Source organism: Diadema antillarum, unplaced genomic scaffold, assembly GCF_040938485.1.
Source record: "Diadema antillarum isolate AM-2024a unplaced genomic scaffold, OU_Dant_1.0 seq00000367_RagTag, whole genome shotgun sequence".
Classification (NCBI taxonomy): Eukaryota; Metazoa; Echinodermata; class Echinoidea; order Diadematoida; family Diadematidae; genus Diadema; species Diadema antillarum.
Window position 1 is genome coordinate 1,145,473 of NW_027271368.1, and position 20,864 is coordinate 1,166,336.

A 20,864-nucleotide genomic window follows, 5' to 3' on the forward strand; every position below is an offset into this window, starting at 1 on the left:
TAATCATATAAGGTTAATGCTGTTGATCATGAGTTTTATTCTTGTCATGAATCGCCATTGAGTTCATGGTCAGTTTTTACCACTCCTATCCACCATGTTTTCTCGGAAATAAGCTTCTGACATGATGAAAATGGCCGTACACCACGTGACGTGTACAATGTCTTCAGTAATCTAGAGACGGAGTTAAACCGTTGGTTGGGCGTCTTTCCTTGTGAGATAGTATTGATGTGGTGGGTAGCCATGTATCCTGGTCTGTGTGTGTGTGTGTGTGTGTGTGTGCGTGCGTGTGTGTGTTTGAGGGTTCCTGGTTCAGACTGTATACAGGGCCTATTACACTAAATGTCTGATTGAGTTCGTTTGTGTCACCTATGATCTTTGAATCCTCGAGCCACCTGTCGATGGTCATCACAGTCATGATTATCATTATCTTATAATTATATACAATTCATTTTTACATCAATACTTCTCAAGATTTTACTCTCTGAAATGTAAGAACGAGCTGGACATGAGCGCAATGCTGCTTGATATCCCATGCAGTTAGAAACGATCCAGCCGATATACAGACATATTCATTTCAACTCTTGCAAACGTGTGATGACTTTTTGGCTTCTTAGTTGGCTTGAACTCGATTTTGATATAATTCGATCTTTGTTTTTGTGTTAAATCCTGTCCAGTTACAATTTCAAATGTGCATGATTCCAATTAAGTATATTTGTTCTTTTTTTGTGTGTAACTGTAATAATTTGTGTTATTTAGAAATGTATGAATAAACGAATTTAGGTTCAAAATAGTCAAACTTTCTTCAAAGTGGTTTAAGTATAGTCGTATTGCTTTTGCTCCGCGTATACTCGCCATAAAGAAAAATGCAAAGCACAAACTCCAACAGCAGGTATGTTTTCTCTCCATGTTCTCATCCTGACAATCTTAAAGTGGAATTATGATAATGATCGGCCGTATGACTTAAACGTAATATCTAGATTCATCCAAAAAAAAAAAAAAGAAATTGACTCCAAAATAAAATTGCGAATCATGTTGTGGCCCTCAGTTACACTATAATCATGATGAAACTTGTAATATAAATGGTGGGCAGCTGGATGAAAAACGCTACTGTCGAATTAAGATCGTGATAAACTATCGATGTAAAAGAAATCTGAGAAGCCCTCTACTAAATCTTCTTGATCTCTTAATAATACGAAGACTGATAGCCGATGAGAATAGCGCATTTTTCATCCGGCTGGTAAATATATTTGATACGGGATTGCACGCTCCTTGCTTTTTTTTTTCCTTTCTTTTCTGTATCCCATCTATTATTCAAAACATCAATTACGTGATAGTACACCGGATTTGCTTGCCGGGGTCAAATGATTTCAAGGTAGTTGCCACCGAGGTTCATTTCGTTGTCCATTTTACCCACCATGTCCTCTGTAAGATTATATTGGCATCTCATTCCCTTTTCCATGGCATCTAATTCATCACTAACCGGCTGCAAGACTTCACGGAACGCAATAGATTAGGGGTTATCTTGCATAGCCCAATATCTAAACGCTCATGCATGAATGATTATGGCGTGGTAGCATGCACGTTTATCTACTATCCAAATGAATGCTTACCCATCTACGGAAGACAGCGCATGTATACGGTGTATAACACAATGCGTTTTCCGCCAGTGGGCATTTTGTATGCGGAACAAGGGATGAATGCATTAGATGCCCCGCCGTATTTCAATGACGGCACTTGATTGGATGGGATGATTTGAAGCGAACAACAATCAATTGCACCGACGTATAGACACATACTCAGATTTTCCCCGATTCGCATCACACCACTCATGTATCCAGTCACACACTCGCAGTCAGACGACAGAAGCAAAATGACATATACTATTTCGCGGATGAATTAACACACCAAAAATACACGACGAAAGCGACTTTGTCTGAAAGAAGTGGAATGTAGGTAATGCACAATGCACACCCATTATGAACTAGCAAACTCACCATATGGAACGTCGACGACTTCAACTATATTCTCCAACCAAACACATCATTGCCCACTAAAGCTTACAGAAAATTGCATGGATTTCTCATTACTACCACAATATTCACACACCGCAATGACTCAAACTAAAGAAAACATACTACTCAAAACAGCGCTTACCATGCAAGGTAGGTTTGGACGCGAAACCATGAAGGCGGACAGTCGAGATGTGTGCACCATGTATATCGGAGATGAGAACGTGTAGCCGCGATAAATGACATCCACGCCGCCACCATCCACCACCGCAGACGATGCCAATCCCACTGTGCAGAGATGCGAAGGAGCAATAGCGCTTCCGTGGGTATGTTGATGAGCGCGCAGAAACCTCCTCTAAGCCACAGCATCATGCCTGTGATTAATGCATCCCGCACGCTCTTACACGCACTAGGATAGGATGCTGAACCAGCGCCCCTTTTCTATACCCCCTCCCCCATCTCCCTCCCCTCTCTCTTTTTCTATCTTCTGACGCTGCTTGAAAAATTGTTTAGCTTTCATCTTTTATCTGAATGATTTATGATGATAAGCTGCTGCTCTGAGGGCAGAAGATACAGAAAGTACAGTCTGCAAGAATCTTCAGCTTATTGAAGGAGGCAGACTCAACCAGAAGAAGAAGAAGAATAAGAAAGAATGACGATGGAAAGCATTGTGAAGGAAAGAGGCTTGGGTACAGTAGTCCTTTTAAAACACCTAATGTGTGTAATGATCATCATCATCATCATTATAATCATATATATATATATATATATATATATATATATATATACATATTTATATATAATATATGTACATGTATATATATACGGTATATATACATATATATATATATATATATATATATATATATATATATATATATATATAACCTGTTTGGTGTCTTGTTTCTAAAACATGCGCTTTCCTCGCCAGGATAAAGCGTTTTAATGCCATATTGGGTTTTAATCTCGTATAGAGAGAGGGGGGGAGGAGACATTTAGATAATTTTTTTCAGTCTGTCTTTAGAAGTGACACAGACATTAAAACATCTGTTGCTGCCAAATGATTTTGCTGTGCAAATTTGAATTATCGATATTATTAAGACTGAGGCATACAGTGATCATGATGATTACTAATGGTGAGTGGTATCAATGGTCGATCCCGAAGAAAACGATGAATCACTATGATATAAACTTGCATAGTGCTTTATTGACAGACAAAGGTAGATATGTTTCAATTATGTACCTATAACAGTGACATTGCCTGATAGGATTCAAAATTACAGGCAATAAAGCACAGCGGTTGCATTATCACTGATTATTAAGTTAAAAATGAACTACAGTTTTGGTCTCCGAATAACCCTGTGGCGTAGGTTAATGTTCATTGCAGAGATGGAAGTTTAGCAAGCTCGATGCCACACAGTGTATAAGTAGTTAAAATCATTCATAATGGTTTGTCATGAACACATGACCAACATCCGTTCCATGGATTGCTTGAAATGATCTTGGTATCTCAAACTTCAGCGTACGTGTCGATAAACTCTTTGCCATCTTGCCTTGAGACCTATAGGTTGGGAAACAAGTCTATCTGTCCAAGTGAATGTAATAATATTCTAACGTCATTATTTATTCAGTTTGAAATATATCGATAAAATAGACAATCGCAATGATGCACTCTTTGCATCTCAACCTGGCATCACACATTTTGAATTGCAAAAGATACTTCAAAAGACGCACAAAAAACGCAATATTTTTTCATTCAAACTTTATATAAACGGTTGATTTTTCAAATGCCTTAACACACACAAGTACATTGATACAGACGGACATTCAAAACAGACTGACATATACAGGCAGAAGACAGACATACAAATAAGTTTGCACTCCCACACACAAACATGACATTGCACATACAAACTGATACACAATGTTAAACATTTTAAAAAGATTCAAGTCCCACGTTAAAAAAAAATAAAAAAATAAAAAAATCGTCCCACCGCTTCTTCGCGATCTACTCAAGATAAAGTGAATTGCTATTTTTATCAATGATCTGATGATATCAAGCAAATAGGACCAAAGACAAAACTAGAAAGAGAGATCTTAAAGACAATATATTGGAAAATAAAAGAGAGTAAAAAGAGAATGTAAGAGAAATGGAATGTAGTTAATGTTATGCTGCTGGGAAAATTATAAATTCTATATCATACATAATGTTAGAAAAATCAGGGTGTGTGGGTAATGCGAGTCAAACAATAGATAGTTGAAATACCAAAAGTGGATTGAACAGTGATTCGTTTGATTTTCTTTATTGATGAAAAGAAAAAAAATAGAGATGATCAAGAAAGGGTTAATGGGAAAATAACTTTATAATTGACAAAGGTAATAATTGTAAAGAGAAGAGGGTTTTTAAGTTTTTGAGGAGAGACTTATATTAACACCGATGCACATCACAGGCTCTGAACTCTGCTCAGAAATATACTCGAGCATTAACTAAAAAATCAACGTCATCATGTGCTCTTATTCCTCTCGACCTCGAAATGTTAATGTATCGTGACGCATGCTCTCTCCTTCAAGGTGTCCCCTTAAGCCGAAATTAACGTATCTGCCCCAGTGACTCTTGATCGTCTTTTAAGCCGACCGAGAATGCATCATTTTCCGAGTACGTCAATCCACTCAGTCATACCAACGAGTCGAGACTAAAGGCACTCTAGGTCTTCCATCCGTCATTCTAAGATACCATCCTCTCAAAACAGATTAACATTATCGATGATATAGGAGGGGAGGTGTAGGGAGGAAAGGCTGTTTGTTAGTCTGTTTTTGCATCTGACACCTTCCAGCAAGAATAAAAACAGCAGAAGCGAAATAAACTTCGCTGGGCAAAGCCAGAGGTGAAGGAAATACCTTCAAAGCGTATAAATATCTCTTGTATATAAAATGTTTTGTTGACACGATATTGAAGACGTATTCCGAAATCTTAAAAAAAAAAAACGTATGCATCCACTCAGCTACCTCCTCTATCTCTTCTTCTTCTTCTTCTTCTTCTTCTTCTTCTTCTTCTTCTTCTTCTTCCTCTTCCTCCTCCTCCTCCTCCTCCTCCCCTCCTCCTCCTCCTCCTCCTCCTCCTCCTCTTCCTCCTCATGCAAAAACATTTTGGATCTTTCTGTTATTCCCTCTTGAGCCCCTTCCATTCTTCTTCCCTTTTCATTTCCTGCCCATCATTTTCTTCATCATTTTCTTCATCGAGTTCTTATTTTTTCATCTCCATCACTCTCCCTCATTCTCCCGCCAAATCCCCACATTCCTTTCTCGTCTTCTCCATCCAGTGTCTCCTTCTATCCCTCTCTTTCCTCAGTTGTTCCTTTTTCCCATTTCACCTCTGTCGCTTTTCACCTTCTCCTCCTCTTCCTCCTCCTTCTCCTCCTCTTCCTCCTCCTTTTCCTCCTCCTTTTCCTCCTCTTCCTCCTCCTCTTCCTCCTCCTTCTCCTCCTCTTCCTCCTCCTTCTCCTCCTCTTCCTCCTCCTCTTCCTCCTCCTTTTCCTCCTCTTCCTCCTCTTCCTCCTCCTTCTCCTCCTCTTCCTCCTCCTTTGTTTGCTTGAGTATCTTCTTCTCTGTCGCTATTCATCATCTTCTCCTCTTCCTCCTCCTCCTCCTCGATCCTTCTCCTTCTTTGCTTGCTTGAGTATTTTTGTGACTACGTGACAAGTAAAGTTGTTGTCTCCAAGGTGCTGGAGACATTTTTACATCATGACCCCTGCCATTTCAAGCCCGCCGCTGGTTACGACTCCCCAGAGAGGCACCCGTGATTATCACTGCCATTGAAGTTGGTCATCAAGACTTCCGCTCTGAGTCACTGATGTAGCCCAGGGGTTCAGGGAACTGTTATGGCTATAAATTATGTTAATGTTATAATTGTATACGCTCTCCATGCGGAAACACAGAAGAGTTTTATTGCAAAATGAGCTAAGCGCCATTTTAAACATATATATAGTGCAAGACCATCATCGCTCAGATGGAGCACAATAACCTTTCCATTAATACCTCACCTGTAACACGACAAGGAATGTTCTAGAAGTAAAAATTTAAAATATCCGGTATTTTCTTATCATTTTCTTTGTTTTTTTAGCAGCTTGAATCACATATATCTCAACTGAGCTCGTTTTGCGATAAAACTCGTCACATCATTGCGAAGGTCTGATTTTGACTGTCCTACATAGGCATAGTAGACCCTATATAGGGAATCTAATCTAGGAATGCTGGCATGCTGTCTGCAACACTCCTGTCGAATGTTATGGTGCATCTCTTCTTCGGAACCGATAATCCGCCGGCAGGTGCTGCAGTGGTTTGCGTCACATGTGAATTGATGATGATTGTAGAGATTCCACAAAATTCCTCGGTATAAACGTGATTTTATCTTTCCATGTTTCCTTTTTGGCACTATCTTATCACTGGCGCGATAAAAGGCTATCATATCAAGGTAATGTTTGGGACCTAAAAGCCGGAAGAAACGTCTGGAACTGTTTATCCTCGGGGTATTGTATCATACCAATACTTCCTATGCAAAGTATCGTTCGTTTGCACTGACGGCACCTTTACTTGGCGATACTATTATACAGGCTACAGAGTTTGAGTTGTGGGCGTTGTGGAACGTTATATAAGATATCAACTAATTGCTGTCAGATCATGTTGTTGTAAGCACTTAACGTGTATAATACTCACCATGGGCACTTTATATCAAAACTAGGATACAGTTCGATCATCATAAAAACAACGCCCGAAAGCTTTCCTATCTCGATACCAGTCACCGTATTCCCTGGACCGAAACTGTAGAGCGCCAGCAGTAGCTGAAGAAGAAGAAGAAGAAGAATAAGGAGGAGTGTGTGAATGATCCTGAAAGAGTCCTCACCTTAAAGCCGAGTAAGTTGCTATGATAGTTGCTATGTTAGGCCTATTCCTAATTATTAGGACATTAAGCTCATCAGCGCATTTACGGTCAAGACACTGAGCATTTTAAGGCTGCAATTCAATTTGAATTTACTGTGTACCCTTGAGCGATCGAAAAAAAATATAGGAATGGCAAAAAGCTCAATTTACGTGTGTCTCTACGATTCATGATGGCATCAGAGCAACCTCTGACAAGTTTTCACTCATTTCTTGGCGTAATGAGTCTCTGCTTATAGAAGAAGGAGGTGGGTATCCTCTTCTCTTATGTCTGTCCAATTAACATAATTGATGAATAGGATTGTTGACTTTCGTCCCTTGCTATGATAAAACACAGATAAATAGATAGATAGATAGATAGATAGATAGATAGATAGATAGATAGATAGATAGATAGATAGATAGATGGATGGAATTGCAGGCTATAATGGCAAGATAGACAGATAGTTTAATAAGTCAAACATGAACTTCGGTGAGATACAGAAGTTGATACGTCGGGTGAGAATGAAAAGGGCGTTAATTTGCCACTAAGCCCGTGTTCAAGACAACTTAATGCCCTTCTCATTGTTTGGTCTTGTATTATTTTGTCAAAACTTTGTTTTGGCCGTGATGAGTCCCTGCTTATATTTTGTCTGGTATACCCTCTCAAAGGGATTGTGCAGTACTATGGTTAAAGCGACTGTATACAGTAATGGTTGAGGTGGAAATTCATGTTTTGAACATTCCTCAGTGAGATAATGAGAAACCTCTTGTAAAACATGAAAGAGCTTGTAATTTTAAGAAGAATTCAACATTTATTTGATGAAACTTGGTTTGCGGCTGAGATGTCAAAAAAAAAGTGATAATGATAAAAGGCGACAGGCCACGCCTTTTATTATTTTATACGATCTCTTTGTTTCACCTTGTTTTTGGATATCTCGGCCATTTCAAAACCGATTTTCATCAAATAAACTTTTGATACCCCTTAGAATTGCATGCTCTTTGACATCTCATAGAGTGGTTTCTGAATATCTCACAATCCGTTAAAAGCTAAATTCTCACCAGTCCTCGTCCAGAACCGTACAGTCCCTCATTTTAGGTTAGGTTCTATTGTTCTCCGCAGCATCTGCGTGATGTCGTATCCAGATCCTATGGTGTGCACGTAGGCTGAATGCAGACGTTTTCTGTCTATCTACCATTCTATACTGGTTTCAATGCGAATGCAGAGACTCCAACTCTCCCGTTTTCGACGGGAGATCTCCCGCCGAAAGCCCATTTTTGCAAAATCTCCCGTTCTCCCGTTTGAGGTTTGATTTCTCCCGCCCTGGCTCTGTGTCTCCCGGTGGACAGGATTTCTTACTTTTTGCTATCGTATGTTGAAAAAATAAGCCTTAGATAGTATCAGAGAACATCTAGAACCCTAGGAACTTCGCGCTTCGCACACATCAACTTGGAGTCTCCCGTTTACTAGGGGTTTCGGGCGGGAGAATCTCCAGATCAGAAGGTGCTTGGGGTTGGAGTCTCTGCGAATGTTGTCAATCAGTTTGAAGTGTGTTTTTATCAGTGTTGAGTTGCCGGCGCGTCTCGGATCTGTCTGATGAGTTTATGTGTTAGTCAAATTTCATAGCCTGTATACTAGTAGTTGCGAGCGCAAAAAAAAAAAAGAAAAAAAAAAGAAGGGAAAAGTGGTTGTTGCTCATGTTGCTGCTGCTGCTGATTTTGTTGTTCTTTTTGTTTCAATTGTTGTTTATGTTTTGCTCGGGTTGTTTTCGTGCTTGGGTGTATACGGGTGTGTGTGCATATGAAATGTGGTTACTTTGTTTTTCGGTAACATAGTTTGAATAAAGTCTGTCTTTTGTATAAATTGAATGGAATTGGATGGAAGACATTAATACATTGTATGTCTATAATTATGTCTCTATGTGTGTGTGTGTGTGTGTGTGTATGTGTGTGTGTTACTCTATAGTATGCATAAAGTAACGTTTTAATCAATGTGAATAAACTGTATCTTTGCATAGTAAGTAAACTTTTATAATGTGAAGCAACATATATGTGCAATAATAGCTGCCATTTTAGTTTTGTGGGTGGTGAATACGATTTTGATATCATCGAACGAAATAGAAATAAAGAATACAAAAATTGCGTGTATGCGTATGTGTGTGTATGGCTGTCTGAAGGTCGAGTTTGTTTTGGTTGTTTGTTTGTTTTTTTCTAGAAATTGGGTATCAATTCCGGGGTATCAATACTTGTTGGCTGCCTATATCAACAGATTATACAAGGAAAGGTGCTGGCTATCTCGTGCAGCTGTTCAAAGGCAATCAGGAAGGAATGGTTGTCATTTCACCACTAGAGGGCAGCATTTTTTATCTCGATGATGCCTTCACTTCCTTCTCAAGTGCCGTCGATCGCTGGTGTCCAGCCCCACCTGACTTGACGGAAAATATCTCATTTTCAAAGGAGTGGCAGAATTTATAAGCATATCTGAGTGATATAATCAACACCACCGTCAAAATGATTCTGTTAGAAATCAAGAATAGGATATTGGAAGACACACTCTTGCAGAAGTTTGAGAATGCTCAGGCCGGGTAAGTAGGAAGTGGTTGCCTCCCATGTCGTATAACTGCATTGGTAACCTCCCTTGTACTAGAATACGAGTACAGAGTGTGCATAGCGCATAGGATAGTGCAGTGCACTGCCACTGACATGCTGATTGCAGGGTACGATTCTTCTTCTTCTTCTTCTTCTTCTATAATCTTCAAAGTGCTATAAAATGCAGCCTATCACGAAGATGATTGTTCACCAGTGTTAGTTTACGACGTTTCACAGCTCTAGCAGAGCCAGAGAGAAACGTGAGTGGGGTGTGTTGGTGAGCGAGCGGTTCTACAGCCATTCAGTTTTACCTTTGCTTAAGATTACAGAAGATTCTGTTTTCCTGTCTCTTTGCTTATGTAGATTATACTATATAACTAATAAGTGCAGTGTCAGTGTCGAGTGGGTGGTGAACTGTACACTGTAGGGCCTAAGTGTAATGTGGTGGTACTACACTGCAGCTGCATGTAACCAGGCCTCGCTTTAAACTTCTAAAATTTACTGTGCAAAAGATGGTGTGACTTTTTACCTTGAATAGAACCTTTGCTTTGTCTTTGAAAAATCAAACGAACACTGAAAGTATGGTCGACACTCGAAAATATCTGTCAGTATTATAGCTGCATTCTAGATTGGTATAGTTAACTTCTAATTTCTCTGTCTTGCGCCATCAACATTGCCGCACCTCTCTCCAGTGGTTTGGCCTGTGCTGCTTTGCAGTGCTTTGGGCATTGTTAATTATTGTTGTTGAACTTTGTTGGACATTATCCAAGACAAAGGGGAAGAAGAACAAGAACAAGAAGATGAAAAAAAAATCTACCTCTGTACTTAGTTTCTTTTTATTTAATTAATTAATTTATTATTTTTTTTGTGGTCATTTTGCCTCTGAAGAAGATTCTGCTAGGATCAAAAGCTCAAGCCGTTTCTTGACTCCATTTTACTCCATTGGCTTGCCATTATTGGATAAGCAGTTTTCAGCAGCTTTTTTTTTGCTACACTTTTTTGTTTTTGTTTTTTTGTTTTTTTGTGAAGAGCTAGAGTCCAGTAGAGAGAGGGGTCATACATGTAGTACTGAAGGTTTGTTTGTCTTTCATGAACTTTACATCTCTGGCATTGTGCAGAGCTTTGTCATTCTGAGCATGCCTGAAAAATTGCAGTGCTCTTTTTTAAAGACAGTTTGCATTTAGTTTTCAATAACTCTTGCAGTAAGACAGTCTTTAATGGGGAAGTAGTGTTCATATGATAGAGAAAGTCGGTGTCGTTCAGTCATATTTCATTGTGTATGTCTGTAAAATAGTAATATGACTGTAGACTTGAGGGGGAATTCAAATACCATTTTCTCCTTTCTTTGTCTGCACAGTGGGAAAGCTGATGGGATTGACATCAAGATTGCAGGTGAGTTTTGAGATTTGTGTACATCCAATTGTTGCTGATTTGTGAACCTATTAGTATTAACGCAGTGTGCAGGCTTCCTTGCATAAAATTGACCCAGTATAACCATTTGTGAGAAAGTGACTGTGCATTTTCCTCTTTGCTTGACTGACTAGATCTATGTGTCAGATTCTCAAAATGATGATATCCCTGAATTTGACTTCAATTTTTTCCCCCCAATAAAGCCATTCATCTTCTTACCGACCAGTGTAATCTCTTGAGATTGACATTGCGATTTTACTGATTTTGCTGATATGCTTTTTCACATTGGAAACCTTGATGGAAACAAGACTATTCAAGTTACTCAATTCAATTCAATTCAATTCAATTTATTCGGCACAAAATAAATCAAAAGTACATTATGAACACAATAAAAACAAAAGCAATGTGTAATGCTCATATTATGGAAATTAATGCCGGGACCCCTTTGAAGCATCTGGTGCTTCTTGTTGGGGCCCAAAACAAAATTATACAAAATACAGTTGCTAAATAGCATATTGTGCAAAAGATGAAAATGAAAACAAAAAATACACACACAAAAAAAAACTTATCAGCCCTACACTATGCACACACACACCACATTCTCATCATGCACACAGCGCACACCCAACACACTCCTTCAGTAGCAATGTCAGCATCAAAGAAGTGAAAAGTAGAAGAAATTTGGTAGCAAGCAGTCTACTCAGACATGGATAACAGTTTCTTAAAAGTATGTCGTTTGTTACTCATCAACTTTTCACTGACATCTTTCATCTGTGCTAGACTTTGATGGTGTGCTCTACCACATTGGAAACCAGGATGGAAACAAGACTAAGTTACTTGTCAGCATTTCATTGACTTTCTTCAAGGACCTGCAAGAATATGGAGCTGATGAGGTATGATGCAAACAGAGTTAAAATACTGCCATGGTAGCCTGATGCAGGGAATAATTTTCCATGTCAAATTTAGTAAAGCAATTTCAGCTGATGAGCAATGATTCAAATGGTATCCTGTATGCTTCTTTGGAAGAAAATTGCTATGTAACAAAAGGTTCTCTGTGTAGGAGTGGTGTAAAAATCATAAATGGATAGCAAATTGTGATGCAATACCAGGATACATATATTTCCTGTGATGGATTGTGTCGAACGTCTGAGGATTTCAGAATCTCAAAAGAGAACGGGTTGGTTTAACCCTAACCAGGCCGGGCTTTTTTGGGTGTTCTGCGGCCGGGGAGGGGTTGATTCAACCCCCCCCTGAGATCTCGGCCGTCGATCGCGCAATCGCCATGAAATTTGGCACGTGCATTACCTGTGGCGTAATCTACCAAGCTATACATAAAGAAATGGAAATTTTCGTCATAATAATTACTTATGCTAATATATGCATAAAATCATACATTTTGCTCTAAATCAGAAATTAAAGCTCCTAGAATCCTTATTTTTGGTGAAAACATTGTAGCATTCCTAACAATGTACTTGAGAAAAAAATTTGGTATCAAAATCAATTTCTTATATATTTTCTTGTTTTATGAATTTCTTATGTATTTTTCTGTTTTTTCGACCTTTTGTTTTATCATTTTTTTTTCGCAAAATTTATGACAGAACCTATTTCAAGCATAATTATGCTAAAATTAATTAGTTTCAGCCTAAGAAAGTGAAAATAATCATATCTTTATGAATAAGAAGAGAAAACTCCATTTGCATAGACTTTATACACAAAATCACGTTTTTGAGCCATTTTCGGTCTGACAGGCATGTATAAAACGTTATGCAGCGTCGTAATTGTATGCGCGATTTTCACGAAAATGGTGTCAAAAGATGCGCGAGACTTGAAAGTAAAAAGTCAGCGAACGGCGCAGTCAAAAAATTTCGCGCGGCGGAGTAGTCGCGAAAAATGTCGAGGGGGGGGGGGTTGATTCAACCCCCCCCCCCCCCCCCCCCCCGGCCTTTTTAGGGTTAAGACCTAGCTGTGGAAATGTCTAGACTGAGCAGTACTGTACCTACAAGCTTTCTGTCTTGTGCAATGTACCTCCCTCTTGCATAGGACCCCAAGTTTCTCATCTTGCAGAAGATTTGCTTGTGTATTACAATTACTAGCATTTACAAAAACAATGTCAAAGAGACCAAATTTATTCATCAAAGTAATTTTTTGTTGTCATGTATATGCTATCAACATGAGTATGGTATCACAAGCTCTATCTGGGGTTGGCATGTACATGTAATGTGCTTCAACTTTATGAGCCATTATATCAATGGCAGCTTTAAAATGCAGAAATTTTCTGATGTGCAACTCATCTATTTCTTGCCAACCCTGTTGCTTTCATGCAGCTCCTGAAGCGTGAGTACGGTGATTTCCTGACGACCCCCGAGAGCGGCTACAATGCAACCCTCCTCATCGACCTGGAGAACCTCCCGCCCAATGTGGAGGAGTTTGCGGCCAAGGTGGCCCTCCTAAAGAGGAACTGCTTTGCCTCGGTGTTTGAGAGGTACTTCAAGTACCAGGAGAACGAGGAGAGCGGCAAGAAGAAGGCAGTGATCCAGTATCGCGAAGACGAGACCATGTGAGTGTTTGTAACCTGTCCTGGTTCCAATATGTCGTCAATCCTCCAAACCTTTGTTATAGTTTACAGTCAACCTAGACTTTGAAATTGTTAGTAAATATCGATGATTAAATAATAGGGAGAAAATAGAGATTATATAGTCTGGCAAAAATAGTCAAAATTATGACTGATTGCCATTAAACCCAAAACAACAACAACAACAACAACAACTTGCCTAAGTTGAATTTACTTGGACTGACAAATAGCTTCAACTTGGAGAAATTTTGACTTACGAGGGATTAAAATCAGTAGAATATAAAGAGAAGAGGACATGAAAAGACCTTCAACGTAGGCAAATATTGGACTGCTACGAGGTCGAATTAAGGAAGGTTGATTGCATTTTCATTTATAGTGTTCCTAAGAACTTTAACCTTTTGAGGACAAGTCCCGAGTATACTCGGGCAGGTGTCTATGGGAAATGCGTGTTGTAGCAAAATCAACCATCCTCAACAGGAAGAAGAAATTAAGCTATGTTGGCATGTTCACTGCAGTGCTCTAGATATCCTGCAAAGTCAGGAAAAACAAAAGAGGGTAACTCACCATACTCATTCCACAATCAATCCACAATATTTTGCTCCAGGTATGTGTCTGCGCGCAAGGACCGAGTGACGGTCATTTTCAGTACGGTCTTCAAGGATGATGATGACGTCATTATAGGGAAAGTCTTCATGCAGGTAAGATTGTCTGGTGTGTTGCAACCACCTCAAGGTTGGTCACAACTAAGTCCTTTGTTGCATTTCTTGCTTGTAACACCATACATCCTCCCCTTATTGATACATTGACAATGTATGAACTTGAAAGAAATCACACTGAATACATTCACATGAAGTTGAAGGGAATATCTGTAGGTCATAGTTGTAGTTGTGAAAATTCTTTCAAAATCTTTCGATCGATGAATTCTGTTGCTTCTGTTATGAACCCATATGTGTAGTAGCTCCATATGAGATTTAAAATTGCAGGTAATAAAAAGATGGCTGTTTGTAATTGCAAAAGGATGTACATGGTAGTAACTGTGATTGTGGACACCTGATACATTGTGATTGTATGAAAGATCTCAATCAAATGCACATGCAGAGGTTAAATGTAATTGTCTTTATTCATATAGTTGGAGGGGCAGGAATTAACCTTCTCAGAAATGATTTTAATCTGGATAATGGCCAAGGAACCACTGGTTTACTGTATTTTCATCATCATTCTTGTTATCGTTTGTGTGTGTAGGAGTTCAAGGAGGGTCGTAAGGCCAGCCATACAGCACCTCAGGTTCTGTTCAGCCACCGTGAGCCCCCCTTAGAACTTGAAGGCACAGATGCTGCAACTGGGGACAACATTGGATACATCACTTTTGGTGAGTGTTATCAGTGAAGTCTAATTTGCCATTTTCAAGTGTTACGCTGACTTCCCCACCGCTCAGGTATGGTTCAACCCATTTGTAGTAACTGAAGTGCCCGAAACCGGCTGTTCTTTTTTTGGTTTTTGTTTTTTGTTTTTAAATTAGTTTTCTGCTTCACAATTTTTTGCTTTGTATAGAATATATATAATTATGTAACTTGAAAGAGGTCAAAAGGTCAACAAAAGAATGTCAGAATTATTTCTGTGACACACCATTCTCTTGGTAAAGTCTCAATAGGCTTTTGAATAAGCATAACTTGGACAAAAATAAACATGCAGAGAGCTATTTCACATCACATAGAACATTTTCAAAATGTGAGCAACATTTCTGTACCTTCCTGGGAACCACTGGCCATTATATACAGAATCTTCAGCTGCTAATGTAATAAAGCAGTCTCTGAGAGGAACTGCTGTGCATGTGGAAACCTTCACATTGATCAATCATTCACGTTGGTCCAACTTGGTGAAATGAACTACTTTGAACATTTGTTAAAGGACAAGTTCACCTTCATAAACATAAGGATTGAGAAAATGCAACAGTATTAGTAGAACACATCAGTGAAAGTTTGAGGAAAATTGGACAATCGATGCAAAAGTTATGAATTTTTTAAATTTTTGTGTTGGAACCGCTGGATGAGGAGACTACTACAGCTTGCGAGTCATATGCGTACAACAGTATAAAGAAAATATAAAAGAAAATTCAACATATTTTCACTTTTTTCGCATAATAAAAGAGCAATTGACTTGCCTCTTTCTAAAGGCAGGGGGAATAATATTACCCATAACATTTATCGGTAACGAGTCAGGGGAATGTGTACTTTTTTCAAAAGATGGAATTTTGTGAAATTCTCTTTATATTTTCCTTATACTGTTGTACGCATGTGACATCTAAGTTATTCATACACTGCAGTAGTCTTCTCATCCAGCGGGTACTGCACAAAAACTTCAAAAATTCATAACTTTTGAACGGATTGTCTGATTTTCCTCAAACTTTCAATGATGTGTTCTACTAATATTGCTACATTCTCTCAATCCTTATGTTTATGAAGGTGAACTTGTCCTTTAATGACAGTATTTCTGAACATATTTCAGTAACTTCAAAAAGCGTTTGCATATTACTTTGTTCGCAGTAGGTCACTAGAACATGAACTATTCCATGTTCATAAGTCTGTAGATATTGTTCTGCATTGCTACACTTGTAAAAACACTGTACAAGTATTTCCATGCAGTCTTAAGTACATGGTTTACCAAGTGGGTAAGGCAAAATTGCAAAGACATGATATTCACATGTTCATGTACCCCAGACATTGCCACCACAAACTTGTGTATGTGGGACTATTGATTGCAGATGTATGTGTGCTGTTTTTCCCCCCTGACTCTTGGTTTTGATGTGATGTCTTATTTGAGTTTACTTCTGCAACCACTGAGAGATTTCCTGTGGCATGTATGTAGATGGATTTACTATAGCTCTGCCTACAGATGTAGTTTAAATTTTATCCAGCCATGCTGGTACAGTTGTGACTGAATGAAACTGAATGATTGAAACTCAGTGCATTTTGCAATATACCGGTACCGGTACCTGTACCTAGCATTCTAATGATCAGAGTGCATGATATTTGAAACTCTTCACATTGCATTTGCATGCTTGATTTTACATTGGAACAGTCATTGGTCTTGCGTATAGCTCCTTGCTCCTTTTAGCCTGTTTCATGTCTTGTTTAAATAACCATAAATGAATACCTCGATTTAGTTCTCACACATTGTGTGATCTTTTTACTACATACATGCAGCTTTTATGTTCTGTTAAAGCCAAATCAAAGTTCTGGTACGCCTGCAAAAATTGTCAAAGTTCGCGCCCAAATGTACACGTGTGCCTAAGAAATGTGTGGAATAACACTGTCATAACAAGATATTTGTTTGGTAATGACGAAAATGCAAAATATTAACCAAAATGGTTCCCCGGAGTCGCAATCTCAGGACTTACCCGATCGGGGTCAGGCTAACTCGGACTCGGGGACAACTCGGCCTCACTTTGACGGCGGGGCAGAGTTGTCCCTCTGGATTGTACAGTGTTGTACTATGGGAGCGTTTCACATTTTGGCTGGTTGCAGTTATGGGCTGAGTTGATACAACGTGCATATCAAAGAACTTCTTTGGTGCACATGCAAAATTAATGTGCACCTATTAAGCGCCTATGTATAGAATATGGCGATCACGAACTGCATGTGTAAATTGTCTGAAATAGGGCCGAATTTTCCCTGAGACCGAGTTAGTTTGGATCCTTCTGGAATAAAAGTTGGTATATCAACCACACTTTTGATTTTAATATAACTCCAAAACAACTCTTCATCCCAGCAAATCGCGTCAGCCAGCTATAAAGTTTCTTGGTAGACTCTTTCAATATATTGCAAGCAAATATGAAATGTTGCCAGACGGGTTCTCAAACCCTTACCAGAACTATGTTTTAACTTTAAACAGAAGCATGTTCATACTTCTTGAAGTGATGCAAGAAAAAATTAAGTAATGTATGCAAGTTGACATTCCGTGGATTGCATCATATATATATTAACCATTCCTGATATTTTTGTAATTTTCTTTCCACACCTGTGCCACTGGTGTACAGTTTTGGAACCACGTCACACAAACGCAGCATCAAGGGACAATACCATCAACCTCATTCACACTTTCCGGGACTATCTCCACTATCACATCAAGTGCTCAAAGGTAGGTCCATTGTAGACTAAGCCATTCAAATTGGTTTAAGTAAGTTGGTTCTAGTTAGAAACCTTTGAAGGTATTTTAGGAGGAGGGTTGTTGTTGCTTTTTTTTTGGGGGGGGGGGGGGTGGGGAATTGAGGTGTTTTGTTTTGTTTTGTTTTGTTTTGTTTTGTTTTGTTTTGTTTTGTTTTCTGTTACTATCCCAGCCATTCCAATGTATTTGCACAGAGTCTTTGTAGGGAAATCCATGTTTGAAGAGACTAGCAGGGATAACTGTCAGCACCGTCTTTACCATGCAATGCAATGCAATGCAATGCAATGAAACGCAAAGCAATGCAAGCTTTACATAGTGCCGGAATACATTATTTTTTTTTTATGTATTTTTTTAAAAGAGTTTTACTGTATGAATGTAGATCAAATCAAATCAGGTGTAAAGGTAATAATAAGTTTTTTTTTAATAGTTGTTGTTTGGGGGATTTTAGTTTAATCAACTGATATAGTAGCCATGAACAAGACATATTTAATGGTCAAAATAATATAATTCAGTGTATATAATACCAATCTCCTCCACCCCGAAACAAAAAGACAGATTTGATTGCCAAACATACATGTTAATAACCCCTTGTTAAGTGTTTTCATTATCATTCCTGTAATAACTTTCCAATGACAAGATGGATGTGTTACTGACTAAGCCACCTCCCTACCCATCTGCAGATGAGATTTCAAATTTGGGACACTTGTGAAATGGCAACCAATGTATGTGGAAGTTTGTCTTTGTCTTCGTTATAATTTAAAGGGACTGTACAGTACTGGTTGAGGTCGAGATTCAGGTTTATAACATTCCTAAGTGAGATGATGAGAAACCTCTTATGAAATATTAAAGAGCATGTAATTTTAAAAAGGATTCAATGTTTATTTGATGAAAATTGGTTTTGAAATGGCTGAGATATCCAAAAAAGTGATAATGATAAAAAGCGACAGGCCACGCCTTTTATTAGAATCTCTTTGTTTCACCTTGTTTTTGGATATCTCAGCCATTTCAAAACCGATTTTCATCAAATTTTCTTTGCTCAATTTTTCAAATAAACTTTTGATACCCCTTAGAATAGCATGCTCTTTGACATCTCATAGAGTGCTTTCTGAATATCTCATAAAACGTTAAAAGCTAAATCCTCACCTCGACCAGAACTGTACAGTTCCTTTAAAGAGTTGTATCATCATATCTTGTGTCTTTTTTCTTCACACCAGGCATATATCCATTCCAGAATGAGGTTCCGCACCTCAGAGTTCCTGAAGATCCTTAACCGTGCAAGACCAGAAGATCAGACCCAGAAAGAGAAAAAGACCATTTCGTGAGTTTTTCAGCACTTTCACTTTCAGAAGATAGCCCCTCCCGCCCTCTACTCTTCCCCACCAGATTTTAGCTTATAGTTTTTGTTTTTGTTTATGTTTGTTTGTTTGTTTGTTTGTTTTTATTTTGTTTTTTGGGTGTTGTTGTTTTTTTTTTTGCCTGGGGGGGGGGGGGGGGGCAATTTGCAATATTATGAAATCTTCAAAAATCTCTCAGAGAGCTAAGTTAGTGCCATGAGTGAGTACACTGGCTTGGTTTCAAGTTTGTTTATGGCGGGATCCTGGGATGAGCTCTGGCCCCACTGGGTCTCTTGTTTCTTTTGTTTTGTTTGGTTTCTTTTGAGATGTACCGTCTTATATTTCCTGTCTGTGAAGTGTTTACGTGCATTGCTGTGCAATAGAGCGATGTAGAGTCATTGCTATTGACTGCGCAGTATTACATTATGTTATAACTCATGGCTCCATTAAAGGGAGATTTGAAAAAAGTGCAAACTTTAGGACTTTACAGTGAAGGCATAGTATAACCTCAAGTTTATGATTTTCTCTCACTTTGAAACTGTAGAGAATAAGATGAATCGTCATTTGACATGTGTGGAATAAAGAAACATAGTAGTTGCTTTGCTTCATTGCTTGAATGTTCAGCAGGGTTTCAACGACTTGGATTGACAGATGATTTTAATAATGGCATTTATAAAGAGTGTCTGGAAGAATTAAGAAGTGTTACTGCTGAATGGATATTCAGGTTTCCAACTTTTTTGTGAGATTTAAAATTGTCATATCTATGAAATATTAAAGAGCATACAAATCTATGAGGAATGCAGAGTGGATTTGATGAAAATTGGTATTTAAATGGCTGAATTATCAAAAAAAAAATGATCCTAATAAAAGTTGGGAGCCACCTTTTGTTAGGATCACTTTGTGTTACTTTATTTTTGGATACCTCGCCCATTTCAAAACCAATTTTCATTAATTAAACTTTTAATTCCTCCTACTCTAGAATCATGTGCTCTTTGATATCTCATAAAAATGGTTTCTGATTTTCTTGCAAAATGTTAAAAGCTGAATCCCCATCTCAACCCAAACTGTACCATCCCTTTTAAGAGCAACATGAATTTCCCACTGACATTGTGTTCTCTGCTTTTGTTTTTGTTTTCATATGCCTGCAGAGGAAAGACATTTGTCCAGCACTAAACCAGGAGAAAAGTTTCAGCCAGAGGAAGGGACTACGCAGAGACTAGCATCAGCTCACCCAAGCGGGGAGAAAAATATATCAAATCAGAAAAAAAGCACTTATCCCCTTTTTTTCTTCTCAGTAAGATACACTTTTTAGAGACAAAATGCCTGTAGCATCATCACAAATACCTTTTGGAGCAAGTCAGGCAGAGAGCACCTGCAGGATGTGTTCACATTGGTCGAGTAGTAGAGCCACTTGATGGAGCGTAGTGATGGTGTCACCCCTGCACGGTTCTTTCGCCTCTTGTTGCAAGGAAAGCTCTGAGGCAACATTCCAGCACCAGATTGAAGTGTTATTGTTTTGCCTCAAAGTGCTCTCTTTGGTCCCACCCACTCGGTATCCTTTATCATTTGAGGTTCGGCTTCCAGGGAAATAGCTTCAACTACCTTACCAGCCCCCCCCCCCCCTCCCCACCTGACCTTTTATTTTATTTTCATTTTTTTTTCATCATGTTAACAATCAAAGTCATGTGTTGAAGTTAGTATGGAAAGTGTCATCCCTCATTTGTCAAAGTTGTAGGATTTCTTGCTTAGTTTGTTTGTGTACATAGCAGAATTGGTCAAGGAATGTCCTCTTCCGATCGTGCATGTAGTGCTAGTGCAAGACTTCTTCACACAACATTACTGCATTGATGCCAGTGCAGACTTTGCATCTAT

At 38.7% G+C, this 20,864-nt stretch overlaps 2 protein-coding genes across 3 annotated transcripts in view; one reads left to right on the forward strand and one right to left on the reverse strand.

Moving 5' to 3' along the window:
* Positions 1-2,206, reverse strand: part of LOC139731227 (transmembrane ascorbate-dependent reductase CYB561-like) — a 32,149-nt gene extending 29,943 nt beyond the window's left edge. For both annotated transcript variants that reach the window (XM_071642113.1, XM_071642112.1), the window contains exon 1: positions 2,155-2,206. The gene's annotated coding sequence lies outside the window, so the exon portion shown is untranslated. The remainder of the gene's footprint in view (positions 1-2,154) is intronic.
* Positions 2,207-9,312: 7,106 nt separating this feature from the next.
* Positions 9,313-20,613, forward strand: LOC139731242 (actin-related protein 2/3 complex subunit 2-like). Its single transcript, XM_071642127.1, has 9 exons — positions 9,313-9,508; positions 10,870-10,904; positions 11,703-11,815; positions 13,247-13,479; positions 14,099-14,192; positions 14,737-14,863; positions 17,531-17,631; positions 18,873-18,976; positions 20,141-20,613. Exons 1-9 carry the CDS (start codon positions 9,435-9,437, stop codon positions 20,163-20,165), a joined length of 906 nt encoding a protein of 301 aa, XP_071498228.1. The 5' UTR covers positions 9,313-9,434; the 3' UTR covers positions 20,166-20,613.
* The last annotated feature ends 251 nt before the right edge of the window (positions 20,614-20,864 follow it).